The sequence below is a fragment of the Eublepharis macularius genome, chromosome 8, assembly GCF_028583425.1.
Source record: "Eublepharis macularius isolate TG4126 chromosome 8, MPM_Emac_v1.0, whole genome shotgun sequence".
Classification (NCBI taxonomy): domain Eukaryota; kingdom Metazoa; phylum Chordata; class Lepidosauria; order Squamata; family Eublepharidae; genus Eublepharis; species Eublepharis macularius.
The window spans coordinates 37,845,551-37,863,359 of record NC_072797.1 but is presented as its reverse complement, the minus strand read 5'-3'; the positions used below and the strand labels follow the sequence as shown (position 1 = coordinate 37,863,359).

The 17,809-nt window shown below is 40.0% G+C and overlaps 1 protein-coding gene across 1 annotated transcript in view; it reads right to left on the bottom strand.

The window, feature by feature from the left end:
• Positions 1-16,306, bottom strand: part of PIK3R1 (phosphoinositide-3-kinase regulatory subunit 1) — a 61,399-nt gene extending 45,093 nt beyond the window's left edge. The window contains exons 1-2 of the mRNA XM_054986171.1: positions 16,171-16,306; positions 9,116-9,831 (exon numbers count right to left, since the gene is read on the bottom strand). Of these exons, the coding sequence (XP_054842146.1) occupies positions 9,116-9,449 (334 nt within the window). The 5' untranslated portion in view covers positions 9,450-9,831; positions 16,171-16,306. The remainder of the gene's footprint in view (positions 1-9,115; positions 9,832-16,170) is intronic.
• Positions 16,307-17,809: the final 1,503 nt, after the last annotated feature.

Sequence of the window (17,809 nt, the reverse complement as noted above, 5' to 3'; positions counted from 1 at the left end):
GGTGTTGTTTTGTTTGTCCAGCATCTACTGCCAATCCATTCCACTTTATAATTCCAAGTTATGCCTTTGGGGAGAAAATAAGCACTTTCTAGTAATTTTCTCAACATTATTTATAAGTATTCCTCCACCCAAAGAATTCATCCTTTCTGAACTGAAAAACCTCAAGCTTCCTTAGCCTTCCTGTTCAGATGATGCCTCATCATATCCTTTTTATTTCTACCCAACCACCCCCCAGGTTGTCACTGCTACAGCACAATGAAAAGATGTTGTCAGCAGCTTTTCACTATAATCCCCAAAAGTCCAGGAACAGTTTCAATCATTGTAGATATCATCAATATAAATGTGAAATTGGAAATAATTTGCCCAATGGGCATGGCTATTTGCTTATTTTGAATTTCTCCTACCATAGTGTTACCCAGACATTTGGGGGGGGGGACCAACTTCTTCTGTGATGATAAATCATGGTTTATGTCTAAATATTAGACCACATGCACAATTTCAGGAAGGCTGCCAGGGAAATGTAACACATGCAGTCTTACTAGTAGACTGCAAACAGACAACCATGTTGAATAGCACTGACAGAGGAAATGCTTTTTTCACTGCTGGCCTTCACTTCTTCCCACATTGGAACTGCTCATGTGAGGTTTGTACAAGGTTTCGAGCACTGAGTTCTCTCTCACTGTGTCCCAAACTAGACGTGGCAGCATCCACGGGTCCAGCCTTGGACCTATGATTTTAAAATGGCACAAGGGCTTAATCTTGATCTGGCCTACAGGTCGGGTTCCCCCCTGCTCTTTTTTGTGGTGAAATAGCTGCACACACCTCCACACTTGGAGTTGTTTCTGCACTTGAAACAGAGGGTGGGGGGGGGGAGCACTTCAACCTGCCACAATGTGGACTCAATCAAGACTGGGACCTCATGGCATTTAAGGTTGCTTTAAAATGGTGGTCAAGCCTGGTTTGGTTCTGAATCCCTCATGAAAACAGTCTCACAGCACCATATTAGCATTTGAAAACAAAGCCAAGATTGTGGAATGCAATGTTTACTTTCCCCCTTAGGCTGCATACTGCTTAGCTTCAGCAAATCAAAATTTTAATTTTACTTATCAAATTGACGATTCGATTTCAGAAAAAATAAGGTACAGGTAAACAAATTGATGTAAAAGAGTTAACATGAGAACATGAGTTAATATGATGAAACACTTAATATTCCAAATTAAATGCAATCACTGAACTTTCTGTTCCAAAGTATATTATCTGAACAGCACAGGCATAACCAAGAGTCTGGCTTCTCCCTGATGTCCCCTCACATTCTAAGATCAGTTGTAAGTTCTCTCTTAACAATGCCATCTATGTGCTACATTCAAACAAAGGCACATAAAGAGGCGTTCTTGGTGGCAGTCTCACAGCTGTGGAACTCCCCTCCCCTTGGAGGCTTGCCAAAGGCTAAGCACATTTTAGAAGCACTGTAAGACCTTTGTTTGGAGTTCCTTGTGGGGGGTCAGCATTTAGCCAACATAGAATGGATTTTAATGTGCTTTTAAAATTTGGTTTTACAGATACGCTTATATTATTCATTGTTACTAGAATGTCTTCGGAACAATGTGGGCCAAGAATTTAAATAAGAGGTGTGTATCTTATACATCATTCCTTTTTCAAATAAAAATTAAACTGAATAGATCAGCTTTTTCTCTCTCACTATAACTATGATCTAATTACTTCTTCAAATTTAGAACATGAAAGCAATGCCTCTAGATGTTCAAGCCTTCTCCAAAAAAATCCTTAAATACTTAACTTACACACAAATGCCCTTTTCATTCCAACTATTAAATTAAAGTAATTCCTCAGATTTCAGCCTTCAGATAGATTTCATGGTAGTTCATCATGGAACCAGATTGTAAGCTAGATACACATGCGAAAAGTTTTATGGCCAGCTGCACTGCAGACATCTGTGTTCTTTCACAAGAAATGTGTGTGCATAAATGGCATTAAAGATTTAAGAAAGCATTGCAATTTACTAGTACTACAGAATTACCACTGGCAAGAATTTAGCCATTGCAAACAACCGTATGTTGAATAAACATACTCTCCCTTGCATCCCTCCCAACCAAAAACCAGATAAACCATTCTAGACACTGCCGGGTAAGAGATACTAGCATAAGATTAAAATGTGTCCCAGTTATGATTGGGGCTCACTGATCCCCCACCCTGCAAAAAACATTTAACTGCTCTGGCACAGAATTTCTCATTTCAAGACAAATGGACAAGTCTTGTTCCAAAATTTCAGAAGTTACCATTAGCTTAAAATCTAGGTGCTAAATCATTCCTCTTACACAATTCACACTATTAAAATATTATTTCTATCAGAAAGCAGAATTTGATGCCACTTGATCTAATTTCAATCCATCAGTTTCGTTCCTGTACTATGATTTTTTTTAACCAGCAGGTGGAGTCAAACAACAGAGTTTAACAGTAGTTTTATTGACTGAAAATAGGTATAGTATTTTAAATGATTAGAATGTTTTATAACACTATGAAATAAATTCTGAAAATCCTCAACTTCAGCATAATTTCACATTATTTCCATTTCAAATTATTGCCATTAACTACCAACTTGAAGCAGAGAATGAGGTTCCTCTTAAACAACTAAACAGGATATTTTGAAAGGTGTTATAAAATCAGACTAGTAGACAAGTTGTTTACTGCTGTGTCAGCCCTAAACTCAGCTATTAAGTTTTTTTTTAAAAAAACTGATAAACACTTAAAGGCAGACATATTAAACTTATGGTTTTAATTACATTACAAAATTGCAGACACATTTCTCAACAGTACAAAAGAGGTTATGAAAATGTAAACTATTCTTAACAACTTCATTATCATTAGGAGTGACAACAGGGGAAAAGGCAAGATATGTTGTCTCCTAATTTCTTGTTTCCCCAGTGAAGTAGCAGACTCACTCTGTTTCAGAAACCTTAAATTCCATGGATCACACTGCTCTGTTCCAGAACACCTCAGCTACTATACATTCTTTCAGGTCCAGTAGCATCTTAAAACCAACTAGATTTCCTGGGTATGAGCTTTTGAGAGTCAAAGCTTCCTCCTTCAGATTCATTCAGAAGAAGAGAGCTCTGACTCTTGAAAGCTCATACCCTGGAAATCGAATTGGTCTTTAAGGTGCTACTGGACCTCAATTTTCTTCTACTGGAGACCAACATGTTGAATCCCCATGTGAAACTACACAGATTCTCTGCAATTCAATACAAAGTACAATGGGACAGTCCCAGAACTCCCAGAACTCTAGTGCATCTTATATGGACTTAAGGCATCTCTACAGTGAAGAATGTCTTCCTCAAAAATTTTCAGGTACTACCCCAGCACCAATAAATGTTTGCAGAACGAAACAGAGATAATGTTGATTGATTACTAAAGTGTGATGTCCTCCATGGGTAGCTTACATACTCAACTCACTCTTTTGTGTTGAAGCAAGTTAAATTATTTACACAAACATAGAGCAAACACAAGACTCAAGAGCAAGCAAAGGAAACAGTATCTAGCTCAGTACTTTTTCCCTTCCCCTTTCACCAGGGATAACTGAACATAACAAAATCACAATAATTATATCAATTTACAACATGCACACAGCAACCTAAAAAAAAACAGAAAAATTGCATGAAATTCCCCTTTGGAACGCCTCCATATTTATGGAATCCAGAGCAATAATGCTGACCACCAATCTCTTAGTTTACTGCTGTTAGATTTAATTCTAAATGTTCAGAAGTTAATAGAAATATTACATTAAAATGCAAGTAATAGCAAAATGCTATTTTGTGAGCATTCCGGGGCGGGGGGGGGGAACTGTTGGATAGAACCCTTCCATTTGGGGAAGGAACAGAAGGGGTGATTCCCCTCCCATTTTACTGAGCTTTCATACAAGGTGGTGGCAGCAGAGAGGAACAGTTGGCTTTCTGCTCATAGAAGAAAGAATCAGGTGGATTCTCTCCTATGCAATAGGTCCTGAACAATGCACTTCCTCCAAGAAAGGAACAGGGAGAAACCTTTCTACTTTTCTTTCCTCACATCCTTCAGAGCATAAAGAAAGTTTTCTTTCCTGAGAGGTAGGCAGAGTATCAGCAGCACCTACACACACACACACAAAAGTCACCTGAGGTTCTCTCCCTTCCCTTCTTGTACACAAAACCACAAAATGATTTAGACGCTTTGCCCTGCAAGCAGCAATTCTGTTGCCTGGTAAAGGGAGGAAAAGCCACCCTCCCTCCTTTGCTCCACAGAGAACATAGCATAGGATCCTCCTAACAGGGTTTTTGTAGACACCAACAGCAGCAAAGGGCTTTTTTGCATCTTCAGTAAAAGCCCAGTGTAAGGTTGCACGCCTTTTCCTTTACTGTTTTCTTCACAGGGTGTAAGACTTGGGGAAACAGTTAACGGGGAGTCAGCCAAAACCAATATTCATGGTCCTTTGCTCATAGATATGCCAATAAATATGGAAGTGGTAATGATTCTCCAGTATTTGGGATTACAGAAAAATCTGCAACAAAAATAGCATTACTATTGAAAATCCAAAAGAATTCACACAGCATTTCAGCCTGAAAATAAGAAATAACTGTTTGAAGACAGTTTTCTTTCTGGCTCCAGAAATTTGCATCATAAATCCTTATGTACTCATTGTTTTAAAAGATTTTTTTCAGTTGTCAAAACATCAGGCTTTTTAAAAATTCTACATCTCTACTGCAAACAATAAATAAAAACCACTTGTTTACCAACTTGCAAAGTCTTGCAATAAAAAATATAGATATGCTGTACAATATGCCGCTCTTTCATTAAGATGAATTGCACCTTTTCCATACTTCACTAGCAGCAACTATCCCTTATTTGCATAATCCTGTATATCCTTCTCCAGCTGTATTCTCTTCCTTTGTAAAATACTATAACCAATAGTACATGTCACATTGGAAAGAAAAGAGAAGAAACCTTGCTGCAATGAAATGGTTACTTTCATCAAATGAAATGAGAAAATGATGTTTTTAAAAGGTGTTTTTCAAAGGGTTATTCATTTACCTTTTGAAAACACTCATCTAGCATTAAAATGAGAACTAAACTACTTTTATTAGTTTGCAAGAACACATACAATAGCCAGCAGAAACTTAGAAGTGGGATATATTGTCGAAGGCTTTCATGGCCGGAGAATGTTGGTTGTTGTAGATTTCCCGGGCTGTTAGAAGGTCACTACTAAACCCTGTACTAAATGTGTTTGGTATGGATGAGTATCAGGCAGAATAGATGTTTCAGTATTGGAGGAAAAACCAGTTCTTCTGCCCTCCTTCCTCCTAAAGTTTCTGAACTGGAAGACTATTCATATATATTTAATTTTACTTCGTTTATACTTCACCTTTCTTTCCAATGGGGATCCAAAGTGGTTTACATCATTCTTCTCCCCTCCATTTCCTTACAAGAAGCCCATGAGGTAGGCTAGGCTGTGAGTGTTTGGCCCAAGGTCACCCACCAAGCTTCCATGGAAGAGCTGGGAATCAAACTTGGGTTGCCCAGATCCTAGTCTGTCCCTGTAGCCACTACACCTTGCTATTTTACATCGGACGTAGGTCTGATAAAATACACTGCCAGACTGGCATGTTACCACCTGTTAGCAATCCTTCACTGCTTCAGTAATGCTAAAGAAAATAACATGGTTGAGAACTGAGGCAAATGACATGGTTGCCTCCCACACCACCATCACTAGCAGGTGTGATTCTGGGGTGTGAAGCATGTTCCATGATCCTTCTTTCCAGATTTCAACTGCAAAGAAACAGAACTCATCACTCAGGTTACATATAAGTTGGCTCTTGCTGCCAAAATTCAAAGTGACCAATCTATATCTTTGTTTACAGTTAGAAAGATACATTTAAGTTTCTGTGATGATTGAAGATGACCATTATTCGTATTCCAGTATTGTTGGCTGAAATCTCTATGGTGCTAGACAGGAAATATATTTAACAGGGTTCCCTCACCCCCAAACAAGATAGATATGAAATTCTGGTTTAGCTACTTCATGAACCCAAGTTCAAGTTAGCATAGAAAATATGGGAAAAAGTATTTCCCTAAGTTAATTAATGCTTCAGAAATCCAAACACAGTATACGATTTACAATCAGATCTGTTTTAATGATACTGTATAAGTTAAGACAACACACTTTTCTTTTAGTAAGAATTGCATAAAGTATAGGGTTGCTTTAGTTTTGATAAACACAAAACACCAGAAAATCTTGTTTTGTTTATAGGAGCACTCATGTTTAAAACTGTTTATAGGTATTCTAAGTTAACTTATCAGTGAGAAACCATGACTTAATCTGTAGGCCATACAAGTCAAATGCAACAAAATTTTCATTTTCAATCTGACTCCAAATTGTTCAGTAAGAAGCATCACTTCCCTGGCCTTTCTCCCTCATATTGATAAAGAGCAGCTTCAAACTGTTATGCCCAGAAACATAAACATGACCAAATACAGTCAAGCAAATCTTACATCAAGGTCTCCAAACTCAAAATGCACTCAGAGCAATAGTTTATTGTCCTGGGAAGATTCCTGTTGGCTTGCAGCCAACTTGTGTCTGGATTGTATAAAAGAGTAACCATTTCATTCTCTTGGGAGCGGAAAATTCAATTTTTTCCACTTTTAATCATTTAGACAGACTGTAAGAGAATATAGCCGCTGGTACTGGCACTAGATATCCCACCCCCATAAGACCTAAAGGAGTTTTTAAAATTCCATGCTGGAATGCCAGAGTCAACTCCATATCAAATATATAAGGGTGTATTAGAAAGTTAACTTCCGCATATAGCTAAGGATAATTATTGTGCAATTACTTTCTGGAATATTTCTATTCCCTTTCTTCCAGATGCTTTTTTCCCCCCAAGACAGGCCTCAGTCACACACAAGCTATCATAGGACAGCATCCCCCCACTCTGTACATTGGATGTCTTGTTTGACTATATTCCTATTTCTGCAGCCCTTTCCAAACTCTAGAAATATCATTTCTGGGGCTGCAGAACCACATGGACGAATAGCCAGCAGGTGGTGGCAGGGGCTGGAATGAGGATGAAGAAGAGGGGAAACTGCTCCTCCATCATCTTCTGCAAGTACTGCTCCATTAAGGAAAGGGACTGATTTGATTTCATCCCTTTGTCCTTCCTCACTCCAACCTATTGCTCCCCGGCAGCCCCAGGAATGATCACTCCAGCGATTAGAAAGAATTGCAGAAAAGCAAAAGAATGTGGGAAAACTTAGCATGCCTTCCACACACAGATGGTAGAATACTTCTACCCATGTCAACATCCTGGGTCATTACAATATGTGTTTGAGTACAAGAGCCGTGTGGATGAATCCAATCATTTGGATCATTCCTGTCCTTGAGCCAGGCAATAATTAAGTTTTAAGGACTCATATTATTAAGCATGTCTACATGCTTCTAGTAGACACAAACACTGTAAGATGCTCTATAAAAGCTCGCAAATACAGAAAGTGATTAAAATTGATACTTGAAGTAAAGGTTAAAGGTAAGAGCAGGCTACATGACTTCATTTCCTCCTCCAGTTTGAGGGTCTCCTGCCCAGTGAACATCCTCCCAGATCTCAGAGTAAAGCGCATCTTTCACATTCCCATCCACTGGAGAAAATGGATGTGTACAGATCCATGAATCCATGCAATCAAAGTTCCCGCTGGCAACTGGCTACTCTACCATTTAGCTGACACTACTTCCCATCAACTCCCACTTTCTATATCATGCTGTGACATTTTACCATTCAGCCATTATGTTCAACCATAGGAAACAGGGCGATTATCAGTGGCAGCTGGAGAAAACAAACATTACTACTGAATAGTTGCTTAAGCAATAAGAACTCATGCTAAGTGGAGTCATTTAAATAATAAGATGATTTGCTAGTTGCACTTAGTCTTTTGTTTAAAAATGCATATAATCAGAGAGCTTAAAGAGAACAGAACAGACTAAACTGGAAGTCATCATGAGACTAAGTTTATATGAATGTAGGTGTATTACCAAAAAAAAAAATTATAAACCTGTCTTGTTTTAGTACTGGCATAGCTCACAACAGGACACAATTTGCAGCTGGATAAATAACATGGTTCTAAACAAAACATGATTCTGAATATAATAGGATTTTATTCTATAGAGAGACCGGGGTGGAGGGAATTAGCAAGCTATTGACCACTTACGCTGTTTCAATGCCACAGATTCTATGAACCACTTGACACTGAACAGCATCATTTATAGTCAAAAAGGATTATATTTTAATTATTAATTTAATTGTTGCTTTTGTACATATTCCCTCTGCGTCAACTGTTAAATGTTAAATAACCAGACCTATTATTAGTTTAATCATTAATAGATTTTAAGGATGATAAATAACCTCTAATGAATTTTGACTACAAAAGGCATACTTCCGTTCAAAGACATTTTACATAAACAAAACAAGCACGGATTTATTCTTTGTATGTTTAAATGCAGGTTACTGACTAAGGTATACAAGAAACATAGTCCAACAGTGGTGCATGTGCAGCAGGGCTGGGTGTTTGTGTTGTGTTTCTATTTAGCTACAGGAAATCTTCTCAATGTTATCCAATAGGCAATGCCAGCACACTTGCCTTGATATCTATACACATAGCAGAAAATTCTGAGGACTGTTCTAAGGCAAGGTACTTTGAACAATAGCTGGACACACATCATGCCTCTGTTGCATTTGCACAGAGCAAGAGAAGACCAGTACCATTGCGGACAATTTGCTTTTCAGGGAAGTTTGCCTGACCTAACAGTTTAATTGAGGCATTCCAAGGTTCTCCAGAATCCAGGATGAAACCAATGTTTCCTGGAATAACCTGTGCAATCCATCAGAGGAAATACAAGGCATAATGACAGCATGGGTTCAACTGCATTCTCCTGTTGGGATTGAATATGTGAACATGGAGAGAAAAAAAACCACCAGTGATCAGCCATCTGCAGCATTAGAATCAAATATTCCACAGTTTGAAGCATTTGACACTGAACTACAAGCACCAAAATAAAAAGGGAAGAAAGGCAAACACTACTAACCTGGCTGATCATTGTCTGTTCCTACTTTTGCAGGACTTGGTGCAACAGGAAGGGGTCGAACAGGGCGAGGCTTTGGAGTAGGGGGAGAAATTTTTTTTCTTCCAATATATTCGACATAAGTTCCTGGGAAGTCCCCTCTTTCTCCAGTAGTTTCATTAAAGCCACTCAACCAACCAATTTCCTCAGGTTTTGCCTCTTCTCCTTCGCTGAATCCAAGAGCAACTAAAGTACCTTTATTCACAGTTAAAATATCTCCCAAGTGCAAGTCAATGTCTTCTTCTCGTTCTTTTTTGTAATCATATAAAGCTCTGTACTGGTATCCTTCTGCACTCATTTTGGCAAGCGTTTTAACATTCAGTTATTTTTGTGAACAATTACAAAACTGTTCTATTCAGTTTATGCGGCTTTCAAAGCAAGGTAAATAATGTACCAGTTATAAATGCAAAGATGTAGAAGCACCAGGATCTGCTGTTGAATGGCTGATATTGTAGGTTTGTCTTTATATTTAGTCAGTCAAAATACAAAAAGAATACTCTCTTCTATTTAGGGATGGCCTTCCCAACTAGATCCTTAACAGATTTGCTTGGCACTTATGGGTACAGTTTTTCAAGTTGGGCTGAATATTACTCCTCGCTGCACCTCCTTCTGATGTACTTGTCATAAGATATTCACTTGTCTTAAAATTTTGGTTGTTGAATTCTGCATGCATTTTTTACCTATGGAGAAAGAACATTCAGACATAAGATCAGATTCCATAAGAAATGATTCCAAGAACCATTTAAAGCTCTAAACAATAGAATGCTAGTTTTTATGGAATTTTTCAAACACAGGAGCATGTTGATAAAAAGCAAACTCATGATGAAAATCCTGACAAAAATGACAGCACATAGAACTCTAGGAGGACCCTAGCTCAGAAGAGGATGCCCTTAGGCATAAAGAGGATGTTTTTGCTTGACTCTTTCTTAAACAACACACATGCTGTGTGTACACCAATCCCTCTGGTGCATCCAAAATATAGGGCAATCCAAAGCTGTTCTACAGACAGAACAGAAAACCATCCTAATTAATATGGGCATGATTATCCTTAATATTCAAGCCATATTTGTATAATAGATAAGAACATAAGAACATAAGCATAAGAACATAAGCAAAGCCATGTTGGATCAGGCCAGTGGCCCATCCAGTCCAACATTCTGTCACACACAGTGGCTAGAAATCCAGTGCCATCTAAAGGACTGTCAGTGAGGCCAGGACACCAGATGCCCTCCCACTGCCTTCCTTCCAGCACCAAGACAACAGAGCACCACCTCCCCACAAAGAGAATACCATCTAATAATGAGTATTTATGTTGTGTTCCTTCAAACTTCTGAATCTCTAGATATGTATTGGGGCTTCTGATAAGACACAAAGATGGGAAAGAAAGCACCTTTTACACTAAGTACTTAAATGTTCCAAACCCAATGACCTCCCAGTGTATGTGTGTTTGGGGGGCGGGGGTACAGTTACAATTATTCCAGGAAGCCTTTCCACTTATTTGTTTTCATGCATTGTTACAGACTTCTCAGATTTTTATATAATTATGCTTCAGCTGACATACCTAGACCACCTAAGAAGCAGTAGCTGGATAGGTGGGGGGAAGTGGTAAATATATAATTATACCTGAAACTAGACTTGGATATTTCAGTCCTGTTGGCTTGATTGTAAAGTAATACAGTGCTGAAAAAAGTTTAAATATACAATAAACACCAGCTTAGAGAAATCCAAGCAGTAAGTACCTTATAAAGTTTTATTATTTCACCTGTTACTCATTTTGTTCCTATAGAAAAATCAAAGTTCAAGTCATAATCTAATTGTTGCACTACAGAATACCTTTCTAAAGGAAAAATGGACTTCTTAAGGGGGCTATCATATATTCTAACAAATGGACCTATTTACAAGGTATTTATTTCTTTGTATAGCATTAAAACTCATCTAAATCTAGAAAAGCATTCCTATATATACAATAATGCTGAATAACCGCTCCTGTATTTCCAACAGCATATAATCAATGTAAATAATAGGGAAACTACTAAAGGGAAGGAAAAGCATAGAACATGTGGAAATAACTCATTTTTATGAATAGCCTCTACCAAAGCAGAAGTAACATTCTAGAACTATTAACCTCTGTAGAGGTATCAAACATCTGCATGGATAAATCTCAGACTTTCTCACAAGCTCTTTTTCCAGTGTTCCAAAGACTGTTTTGCTTAGAAAATAAAAACATGCAAATGCTACATCAAAACATGTGACTTGTTTTTCTACTTCCTAGTGCTGATGAGGTCAACAGAACTTTCTTTAGATATCTGGTCAGAAGGAAAAATATTATTTTAAACAATGGCAGGGCCATGGTGTATGAATAGAAATCTATGCAGCAATAGCTATGGGGGAAATAATATTTAGCATAAAGAGACCTGTATCTGAACTATGAAGCATTCTGGAAAGCTCCTCAAAGAGAAAGTGTTTACTGTAGGTATGACACTCAAAATTTAGCACAGCATTTCACTGTATATGGGAAAGGCAGCCACCTATTTTATATTAGACTGAGGCTTCTGGAAAGGGACAGAGGGCAACCCTTAATTAAAGGGTTAACATACACTACCAAGGAAATTAAGGCTTTGGCATTAACCTGGAAGTTTACTACTGCTTGACTCAGAATTTTTGCACCAATGTACAGAAATAGAACAAGAACTGACAAACAAGATGGAAATACATCATAAGCATTAATTAAATTGTTCTACAATCATTTCTGTGCAGATGGTTTTCCTCCCCAAATCCTCCAACAAGCAAGCAAATGCACTTAAACACACCTTGATTTGAATTCCAGAACATTGCCAACAGCCAACTATAGGCACCTGACATGCATCAGAAAATTAAACCTCCCACAAAGTCCCAAATGCTTTGAAATATCTATTATCTTACACTGGAAATATTTCTTAAAAGCCAAGTGAACAAGTGTGCAAAGATGGCTACTCACTTTGTTCACAGGCATTTTGACAGATTGCCAAATAAAGCTCTTCCCACTGCAAATTGTATCAAGCTTAATATATTTCTCCCCTCCCCCCCATGGGGAGAGATATCACTGGCACTTTCTTCCTTACCTATAAGAACGTAAAAGGTAGACTGTTCAGTAGAAAGAAGTACAGCAACAACTCACATAAGCAGGAAGATCAATGGTGTGTCACGTGGGAAGAGTTCCAGTGTGTTAAGTGCTGAACTTCCCTGCAAATAGTGATGTATTCTATGAACACAATAATTTCCATTTTGGGTTTTTTGTTAGCTTTCAGCACAAACTGCTTGGAAATCAGGGCCAAAGAGTTCTTGTGCTCGGCCCTCCTTTGGTTATTAGCCTACTTGCTAAATCTGCAACAACACAGCAACAGTGCTCCAACAGGCAACACAAATATCTCACGTTGACCACAGCCAAGTATATCAGTTAATGATAGGCTACAGAGCATTGTCTTGTCTGCAGTCTGGGGAGGGAAGAGAGTAGAATTTCCCATGACAACACAGCTATGTTACTGGCCAGGGCATAATTGTAAGAAGTTTCTACTTTTGGAGGCATATTGATGCATTCTTAGATATGTCAAAAGGCATTCTGCTAAATGTACAAATTTGACAAGACCGAGAGCTATTTCTTCATTGACTTTACTATTTGAACTATATTATGCAAACCAAGTACATTTAAGCCAAAATAAAAGTTGTCTCTAGTTACAGTTGCATAACTGTCCTGAACTTAAAATGTATACGTTAATAAGTTATAATTTATAAGCCGCACTAAATGTTATACAACAGCAGCCCTATTATTTTTAAATAAAATTGAATTGGATGTGCCATATAGAGTAGCCCCTTTATCTATTTACAGTTTACAGGACAAGATTAGGTGCAGAGAAGTGAGTGCATCTGTTTGTATCTCTGTTCATAGAGATACAAGGTGCTTTATGCTACATATGCCTTGCATAAAGATACAAGGTGCTACTTTATATTGCAAAACCATTTGTCCATTTAACCCAGCACGGTCTATTATGATTGATAGTGGATTCTCAGATACAAGTCCTTCCTAGCCTTGCCTGAGATGCCAAGGACTGAACTGGAATCCTACCCACACAGCCACTAAGCTGAGAACATTAGACACCACATATCCGCACTTAAAGGCTGCTATCATGCCCTAAACCACTTCAGAATCATACAACTCCAGAAAAAGAGTGCCTTCATTTCTACTGACCCACGTAATCCTCTCTACCACTGAGATTTTACTAGTTTCTTCTACCTCCAAATAATGTTTTGTCTCTTAAGGTTATAGCACTTCCAACAGTTCTCACCCAAGAACCCCTCTATGGACAAAATCAAAAAGAGTCCAGTAGCACCTTTAAGACTAACCAACTTTATTGTAGCATAAGCTTTCGAGAATCACAGTTCTCTTCGTCAGATGTCTATGGACAAGCCATACTTTTAAATAAATTATCACACAGTGATAGTGATCACTCCGCAATCACATAGGATATGTACACAGAAGTGAACCCCATGCTTAGATATGTTCTATCATTACTTACAAAATGTTTTGCATGTTATCTGGCTAGCAAGATATTCCTTTGTCTTTCAAACAGTTGTACCCAAGTCTTACACCCTCATAGCTACATTTTCATCTGATGTTGCTTACAAAGTCTTCCTAAACCTGCTTAGCCCAGACGATAACTTACAGCAATCATCACATAATGTATATATAACATACTAAACAGTAAATCAATATTAAATGAAGTTCCAGCAGTTGACAGATTAACAGCGCAACTCTATACAGAATTACTCGTCTAAACCCATTGAGTTCAGTGAGTTTAGACTACAATTACTCTGCATAAGATCACAATGTTGCTCACCACAACTGCTCTGAACAACTGGCACCCCAATGCTAAACAATTTATTTGGAAATCAATTCAATATAACATACTTCCAGATGAACAAGATTTACATCCCATTTCAAATTATTTCAATAGTAAAATGGGATGCCATTACTCCAAACTGTGTGTTTACATTTTCATTTCATTTTAGCAAGCAACTCCACAAGACTTTTTATAACCCCGTACTAAAGATGTATCCTTGGAGTAAAGAGTTTACTACAGTTAGTGGGTGTGTGTTGTAATCTATCTATATACATTTCCTCCATGGAGTTCAGTGCTCTTCTCCTTTTCCACTTTATTCTCACAACAACCATGTGAGATGTGTTTAAGCCTTTGAGGATGGGGGTGCTGTAGCTCAAGAGATCTGAATCAATGTCACAGCAAGGAAGGCGGGCTATAAATGAAGTAAGAAGAATCTGAAATCCCTTTAAACATCACAGCTACCTAGACTAGCATGCAACTCTTAAGTGCACCAAACGCTAAGAATGTTACATACCAGAAGTAGACCTCGCAGAATGCTGCACAGACTCACGCAGACTACAGTCAATTATTTAACATTTTTTTCTCAGAATCCCTGAGAAAGGAAGCTACATTTCAAAGGCAGCAGGCCAGAGTTCATCTGTTCGTCCCAGTAACCAGAACAATCCACACATGCAACTCCAACTCAAATTTGGCAACAGAAAGCACAAGATTTTCTTTTAACACTCATGAACTGAACAGCTTTCAGCCAACCATTTAATCTATTTCTCCAGGACCAAACAGTTTAGATTTCCAGGAAAGTCAAAATACACTTAATGAAATCTATTTTTGCACAGCATCAAGAAGCCCCCAAACACATACCAAACAAGGTTCTCCAAAGCACAAGAAGTTTCCTTAGAAATTACTACACTTCACTAAAGCTTCACCAAATATCAACCCCAATGAATTCAACAAACTGCACCTCAAGCTTAGACACATGAGGGAGCTGTTACTAAAATCAGTATCTTGTAGGATGCGTGGTAAGAGTCCATATACAAAAAAGGGGCACAAATTAATTTTTTTAAGAATGTGAAGACATCTACAAAGGCAAAGGTAAGTGAGTTGGCAATGTATGCAAACTCACCACAAGTAGTAGAAACAATTACAGGAGCAAAGTAGAAAGGAAAGCCATTAAAACGCATATCAAGAAAATGGTGTAAAGCAATTTTCCAAATTAAGCTTTGTGAATGGCTCACTTACTCTGAGAATGGGTTTTTAGCGTCGATATTTAGCAAGCTTTATTTAGTATCCAGTAATCTAGTACCTTCCTACATTCATGTCATTGCACACTGTCTAGACTACAGTGCCATTCACTCTTTTGGCCTGCTTTATTATTAAAAAAAGATAAGCTAGCAATGGACTTGGCACATTCCTGTGGAGGAGACGGAAGTGCACAGAAAGCACGGGGAAGGGGGGAGGGAGAGAAAGGGAACAAAAATGAGTTTTGAATGTGAAATATAATCAAACGGTTTTTTAAAAAGATTGGTTTTTAGTGCTTTAGAGCGATTAAGAATTCGCCTACCCTTGGTACAACACACTAGAGATTCCACGTTGACTACCACCAGAAGAGGGGAAGAAAAACGTTTCTTGCGGTCAGTCACCCCTGCACCCTTCCCCCTCCTCCCATCTTCTCAGCCCCTCGAGCGGCAGAAGCCCTCCAAGGTCCCGCCTCGGGCATATCGCAGTTTCAATCAGCACAGCCCACAGGAGCTTTGCAGCAACACTTCCATAGAGAATCCGACTTAACACGGGGGGGGGGGGGGTAGCTTCCTTCCTTTTCAGATACAATCCAGATCAGGGCTGCAACAGGAGCGGGGCGCAGCCATGCAGGCGGCTGCAGCACTGCACTTCCTCCAGTCCGTGCAGGGTTTGGTGAGTAAACCAATGCAGCCGAGGCTGCAGGGCATTGCAGACCTCAAGCCAAGCAAGAGGCAAGAGCCGAGAGCGGGGAAAGCGCCTCCGCCTCGTACGCCCCTTTCTCCAGAGGCTGCAGGAGGCCTGCCGCCTCCGCCGAACAGGATGTCGCCCGCCCGAGCAGCTCGCCCGGTTAGCTCCCTCCCCTCAGCTAGGCCGGCGAGGGAAAGAAGGGACCCTGCAGTCTCTCACCTTCGTCTGTCACCCTGGGCCCCGGCCTCGCGTCTCTGGAGCGGTGGAAGAGGGGGGACCGCAGCGGCGCCTCCGCCAGCGCTCTTTCCCCAGCTCGGCCGCTCTGCAGCTCAGCTTGCCTCAGTCCCAGCCAGGCAGCCCGAGCCCAGCAACAAGGGCCGGCCCTCCTCCCGGCGCTCCTTTCGCCCCGCCTCCGCAGCCGTGCCAACCCGCTCCAGGCCTCGGAGAGCGAAGTGCCGCCTACCCGCCCGCCCGGCTTGTCACGCTGGCTGAGCTGCTGATGCGGCCCCCTCCGCGGCCGTCGGCTTCCCCTCAGGCTTAGCGATTGCTGCCTGCCAGCCTGCCTGCCCCTCTCGCCCGTGCCCGCCGCGGCTGTCGCGTTGCATTCTCTTGTCTCCGTCGGGCAGTCGCTGCTGAGCTGAAGGAACGGGGCGAGGGGAAGAATATTTTGTGGCTAACTTTCTCGACGCCGCAACAACTCCCTTGCCCTTTCTCATCCAGTTGAAGCGTTATACAGAATGGGAAACTTCTTCAAGACACAGATTTAAATACTGCAGCTCAAACTGCTGGATTTTGCTGTGTCTTTAACTATCGAGCAGTTAAGTAGCAGAGAATTTTCTTCCTAACCTCCCCCCTTCCAATCAAATTTTCTTGGAAGCAAGACCCTTAATTTCAGTGGGATCTACTGTAGCTCTGCTATCTGAAATATCTCCAGGCCTGGGAAGCTTCACCAGCTAAATTTTTGCCTATGGGGAGTGCTTCAAAGCAGAGCAACCATTGGGGAGGGCACTCTAGGGTTTGTCAGCATTATGTGGACTATATGGTCTGGATAAAATTGAAATACTCCCTGATGTCCTGGTAGCTGGGATGTCTTTGCCTCGAAAAGGAGAGGGAGCCGTCTAAAGTCAAATGAGGTTCTTGCATCAAAGCTTCTTATTTTGAAGGAAGTATTTGGAAATAAATGAAGTCTGACTAACATGAGAGCAGTCTTGCCTGGTCAGACCAAAGGCCCATCTTTTCCATTATCCAGTTTCACCACACTAATATTAAGGGGTTTGCTATCACTGAGATATTAAGGTTCAGTTCAGCCATCATGGCCAACAGCCATTGATGAACCTTCCTGCATGAATTTTTTAAAGTTATCTAATGGCCATTACATCATATGGCAGTGACTTCCATAAATGTATTATTGTAATCTAAGTGAAGTGCTTCTTTTTGCTCTATGTGAGCAATTCTCTTACTGTGAAAAGGGGCTTCCATTCTCATCCTCTCTCACCTCCAGAATTTCTATGCTACCTTTGCAGAGAACCTGCTTGAGGTGGCTCTTGTTATTCTCATGCTACTTATTCTGGTGAAAAGGGAAGCGCTTCGTTGCCTAGAAACCACCTGAAATAATTATATGGACTCCTTACTTCTGTTAGCCTGAATTATATATTTCTTAACAGAGCCAGGAAGCAGACAATTTGACTTCTCCCAATCCATGTGCCTATTCAGAATAGCCTGTACTATTCCATGCATGCACAGCTTCAAAACAGGGCAAGTAACTTGCTCCACCCCGATCATTTCAACTTCAGAGAACAATGCAGCCATGAAGGCAGGAGCCCATCCTCTCCCCACACCGTGGTTCCAAGCCAAATTA